The sequence below is a fragment of the Pungitius pungitius genome, chromosome 5, assembly GCF_949316345.1.
Source record: "Pungitius pungitius chromosome 5, fPunPun2.1, whole genome shotgun sequence".
Lineage (NCBI taxonomy): Eukaryota > Metazoa > Chordata > Actinopteri > Perciformes > Gasterosteidae > Pungitius > Pungitius pungitius.
Window position 1 is genome coordinate 21,280,637 of NC_084904.1, and position 5,321 is coordinate 21,285,957.

Sequence of the window (5,321 nt, forward strand, 5' to 3'; positions counted from 1 at the left end):
CAGGAGCACAAGCGTGAAGTGTGTTTGTGTGTGTGTGTGTGTGTGTGTGTGCGTAAAGCCGTTGGATTGTCACAGGACAAAAGACGTGATCATTCGGAATGTTCCGACAGAAGAAAAAAAAAAAGAAGACAAAACCGACCAGACGTACTGGTAACATAATGGGAGCAGGAAACGCGGCTCTGGAAGCGGGCCGACAGGACGGACGGGCCCGCTCTGCCGTCACGTGATCAGGTGACCGAGTGCAGCACAGGAGACGGACAGATGCTGCTTGTTGACGACTGAATTATTGATGAAGTGTCCAAAATACCAAATCTGTGAGGGGTGGGGGGGCTGATTCCTGATCTGGGGTCAGGTGACTGACGGCCCTCATCCGGCCCTCGCCATCAACATGAGAAAAGTGTCACGCGGGCGCCTCGGCCCGCCTGTTTGCTTTGAAACCCGTTTGAGCAGCTGCCACTTTGTCACAAAGTATCTGCCGTTAAGCCTCCAGTCCAACTTTCAATTTCTCAGTCAGTCAACATCCGTTTTTAGTTGTATTTAAGCCGAAGAAACGTCTCCTGAGGCCGGTCGTTGTCACTGTGAACGTTTTGGTTGGATGCAGCGCCTTGAAATGGTTTTCCGTTGATTTGAATAGTTTCTGTTTTGAGTTTAACAGCTGGCAGGAAACCACCCCGGAGCTTTCTGGGGAGCTTTACGTGTTTTCAGCAGAAAGCATCTCGGATTCGCAAGTATTGCTTTGAGTGAAACCTACTGGAAAAAAAAGAAAAAATGGAGGGTCATGTAAATATTGATTTTATTGTAGCTTTCTTTTTAAGGACAACAAACAAAACACATTTGACCCAACCTGTGGTTTCAAATAACACGGTTTAGTAGATCAGTGGGTCTTCTGGGGGTGTATTTGGTTTCGGCTCCACATCTGTACGCTGTGGTTTCTACGTTTGAGGCGACGCGGTGAGGAATTGAACTACTTCCTGTTTCGGCGTAGCGGAGGTGCATCTACGTCAACGACTCTCGGTTTCCTTCGACCCACCACAACAGCAAAATGGAGCTCAGACTACAGGGAAATTGCAGAGTTGTCTATTTTACAACCCCCCCGCCCCCCCCCCCCTTATCTTCTTCCAGATAATCAGCGGTCATGTGAGCGAGACGCTGCAGAGAACAATAACTGATGACATTAACAGAAAGCCAAGCGGAGCTAAACACCAACAGGAGGGCAGAGCTGAGATCAGTTTCATCTTCACATGTGATCTAATCTGCTCATTCAACAGGAACCCTGGGGGGGTTTCACCAAACTACATAAAGGGGGGGGGGGCACTATCTCTGAGAACACCATTGTGATTAGCATTAGAAAAGCATTGAGGGGGCAGGGGGGGGGGGGGTGACCCAGACTCTTTTCCCACCCTCAGGATACATGTAGTGACTTGTGACGGGAAGTAAAGGCGAAACCGCCACCGGGTCGCCGCGCTCACATGAGAACCCGAGCAGGCCTTCTCTGGAAAGCAAGGTCGCTCTATAAGAGGAATACTGTGTCCGCACATGTGAGATCACTGCAGAATGGGACAGATAGGTGAAAGGATTTGGTTTCTACGCTGGTTTTGGGTTTGACCTTCGACTGAATCAATTTCTCCTCGTGACCCCACATTGAGAGAATAATGTTTGTCAGCAGGGGGCCAGGTGATTTGCGCACATTAGAGGTTTAGTAAATCCCTTCCCAGCATACTTATTCCAGCAGTAAAGGGCGGCCCATTACTGCACTGCTCTGTGACAGAAACCCTTTACTGTGCAGCGGTTAAACATTACCTGCACCATCTTTCCTTAGATCACGTTGATTGAGGAGCCTCCGACAAACACCACTAGATAACAGTTAGACTGCAATGAGTGAGACGAAGAGACGAGATGCAATGCAAAAAGTTTTTTAATGCAGTAATTAAGACTACGTGGAGAGCGTCGACAATTAGAAGAAAGCGTCTTTACATGTGGACATACAATGACTCTGAATCAGAACAGACAAATAAATAAAAAGCTTGTATTTAAATGGTCGCCCCCCCCCTCCCCTCATCCCCCCCTATTCATTTACAGAAATACTGGATTCCACCCACGTGTCGTTTTCAACAGCGAGGGAAAGATTTGTTATCGATCTTAAAGCCGAAATAAGCCGCCATGAACTCCATCTCCCGCAAGTCAGTGCAGCATCGCCAAATGATACAGACCTGCTGTAATAAAAACATTTAAAAAAGGGAGATTATGTGCTTAACTTCGGCCCCCACACACACACACACACACGCGGATTAGGTGGTGTCCTTCGTTGCCATGAAGCATTGTGTGCTTATCTGCAGTTATTGAACTACGTATATTTCATTTAAACTTATGGGCTGGGGGGTCGATTCAGATAAGCTGGGGGAAGAGTTCATTGGCGAACATGTTGTCCCAGGTGCTCTCGGAGCACAGGGGCGAGGACATGTCGCTGAAAGGGGACGCGGACCCTTCGTATCCAGAGTCGCTGTAGGTGTCCGCCAGGCAGGCTTCCTTGTCCAGGCCGCCGAGGGCCGCGGGGGAGACTCCGGAGAAAAAGTCATCCGCCGGACTGTGAGCGTCACAGCTGGCGATGACCTCGTCCTCCGGCTCGTCTTTGACGCAGACCGTCTCCTCAGCAACCAGGTCGTCATCACCTGTGACAGGGAAGTCTGCCTCGACGCTGCTGCTCTTCTCCTCCTCCTCCTCCACCACCACTACTACCACCTCGTCCTCCTCCTCCTCCTCGGTGTCGCTCTCAGAGCCGTCGCGATGCCCGCCGCCGCCCACCTCCTCCACGGGCTTCGTGTAGATGTGGTCAAAGTGGATCAGTTCATTAAGGGCCTCCAGCTTAACTGATGGGGCCCCCAGAGGCGCAGGTGCGGCGGCAGGTACTGGGTGCCCCCCTCCGACCAGCAGCACCTGCGGTTCTGGGCACTCCTGCTCGCAGGACTTGAGGAACAGCTCTGGGTCAAGGATGTCCAGAATGCCCATGAGCAGATCAGACTGGTGGGGGGAGGAAACAGGGGATTAGCCCAGTAGCCTATGACCCCGACACGGCCTCGGGATTCTGAACCGCGCCGCCGCGACTTACCTCATGGTCTGTAGTGTCAGGATCATCTGAATCCATTGAGAAGTCTTCAGATTTGGGGACTGCTGGGCCTGCACCTGCTGCGGAGGCACACGTAGCCTGAGTGCTGCAGACTCAGAAGACCCGATCCCTAAACCTGCTTCGTTCCCCGTGGACAGATAAACCTGAACCTGCCGCATGAAAGGAGAAAGGGAGGAATTCAGACCGTGTCCCCATCACAGAAAGAAAAAAAAGAGGGCCAGAAGACGGCTCCAAACTTACATTCTCCTTGGAGTCGAGGGTGTCCAACCCAAGTCTCTGTCTCAGTTCCTCGTTTTCGGTCAGCAGGCCACTCGATTTTTCCCGAAGGAGCCTGTTTTCGATGTGAAGTTTTTGGTTCTGCCAACAAAACAAAAAAAAAGAGCAGCTGTTTGTACCTGAAACTGCAACCGTGTTTGGGGAAGTGAAGCATGAAGGGCTCAAGTGAAACTAGACCACGTCAAGGTGGAATGTAGAGGAGGTTATTAAAGGGAATTAATGCAATCATTGTATTGCAATGGCTTGATTATAATCTGAATATATCAAATGATCCTATTTAGATATTATCGATACATTAGATGATTAAAATGATTAAGAAAATCTAAAAACTCACCTCCAGCTCCAACTCCACGACCTGCTGCTCCAGCTCCCCCATTTTGGCCTTTTTCCGGTCTCTGGCTGTCTGAGCTGCGACTCTGTTCTTCAGTTTCCTTGGAAGGGGAAGGGGGGGATAGAGGGGGGGGGGGGGGGGGGGGACAGGAATTTAGCACAGTTTTTTTTCCGTGATGCTGACTGAGAGAGCCCCCCCCCCCCCTTGAGGTCCACTCGGGCCCCACGGCGCAGCGCAGCCTGCGGCCATGTTGGTGCCACGCAGGCACCGCCGGGATGTCGGTCAAAAAAAAAAAAAAAAAAACCACTCAAGATAACGCGAAGCGGTCTGACGAGCCGGTCCGAAGTCCCGCGGGTCAAATGTGCGGCGTTTTGAACCGGTTCACCCGGTGTAAGTACTCGGAATATCCGGAGAAACGCCGACGAGTCGACGCTTTTACTCCGTGTTTAAATGGCTTATTCAAAAAAAAAGGGGGGGGGGGGCTCTCTTTGGGCGTGTCCCCCGCGGGGCTCCGGTCAGCGATAGTCGGCGAAAACGAAATGTAAATGAAGCCGTACCGCCTGAATAATGCTGAATGATAGAGGGGGGGGGAAGACTCACCTGCGAAGCGCCTTCTCCTCCGGACTCAGGTGGGTGAGCCTCTGCCTCTTCCGTATCGGAGGCCCCGCGGACGAGTTGGACTCCGAGTCCGACGACGCCGGGCTGGAGGACGGCAGGACGACGGAGATCGGCCGGTTGAAGCCCGCCTGCGAGCCGGCCTGCTTGCCGGATATGAGGAGCACCTTGTGGGGCCCCGCGGAGCCTGCTGCTGTTACCACCACCATGGCCGCTGTGTCCTGGACGTCGGAAGCCGTCGGGGTGTCCCTGTTGAATTCGGACGGGTTTCCCTTGGTTACCCGATGGCCGGCGATTCTCAACTGCTGATCAAGAGGCACTGCGCCTGCGATCTTTTTCTACTGTCGTGGTGGCAGGCGATTGGCTCCCGGCCGCCGTGACGCAGGTTGTTTACGAGCCGTGATTGGCCGCCGCGTTGATTAAATTTGCATTCGTCGTGCCACTCAAAGTGACCCGCAGTCCTTGGTAGGAGGTAAATTCCCATTAGTCTCTATTTAAATGTCTGTTTAAATATGCCCTTTTAAACATTTAACATTATGTAATTTGTATTGGTGTGGGGAAACTGGGATTTCATACTGGTAGTTTCCAGGAGTTGCATCAGATCGGACCCATCACATATTACACATAATACACAACCAGTGCTTTCACTGTGTTGGTTATAGACCCCTGCCATCAGTTTCCTGGAAATACCGTGTTGTTCTTTTTTTTATTATTACTCTGTAATGATAAACAGAGCTGTGACTGATTTAGCATCACTTCAATGTTTTATATTTATATATCAACTGAAGCGCCACTCGGGCCCAAAGGGCCACACATTATTGTTCATCAGTACAGCAGATATACTTTCACTTTGACCCTTTGTGCTCTCTGCCCTTTGTCTTGCGTCTTGTCACTTCCTCGTTCTTTCCTATGAAGGAGTTTAATCAAACACACTTGACAAGCTTTACAGCTCTTAATGGCTTTCCCCGAAAGGCC

The 5,321-nt window shown here is 51.2% G+C and overlaps 1 protein-coding gene across 1 annotated transcript; it reads right to left on the bottom strand.

Moving 5' to 3' along the window:
- Window positions 1-1,897: 1,897 nt before the first annotated feature.
- On the bottom strand, window positions 1,898-4,649 carry xbp1 (X-box binding protein 1). Its single transcript, XM_037483067.2, has 5 exons — window positions 4,332-4,649; window positions 3,735-3,831; window positions 3,365-3,481; window positions 3,107-3,273; window positions 1,898-3,018 (listed from the first exon to the last, which is right to left on the bottom strand). The coding sequence occupies exons 1-5, from the start codon at window positions 4,553-4,555 to the stop codon at window positions 2,841-2,843; spliced, it is 783 nt and encodes a 260-aa protein (XP_037338964.1). The 5' UTR covers window positions 4,556-4,649; the 3' UTR covers window positions 1,898-2,840.
- Window positions 4,650-5,321: the final 672 nt, after the last annotated feature.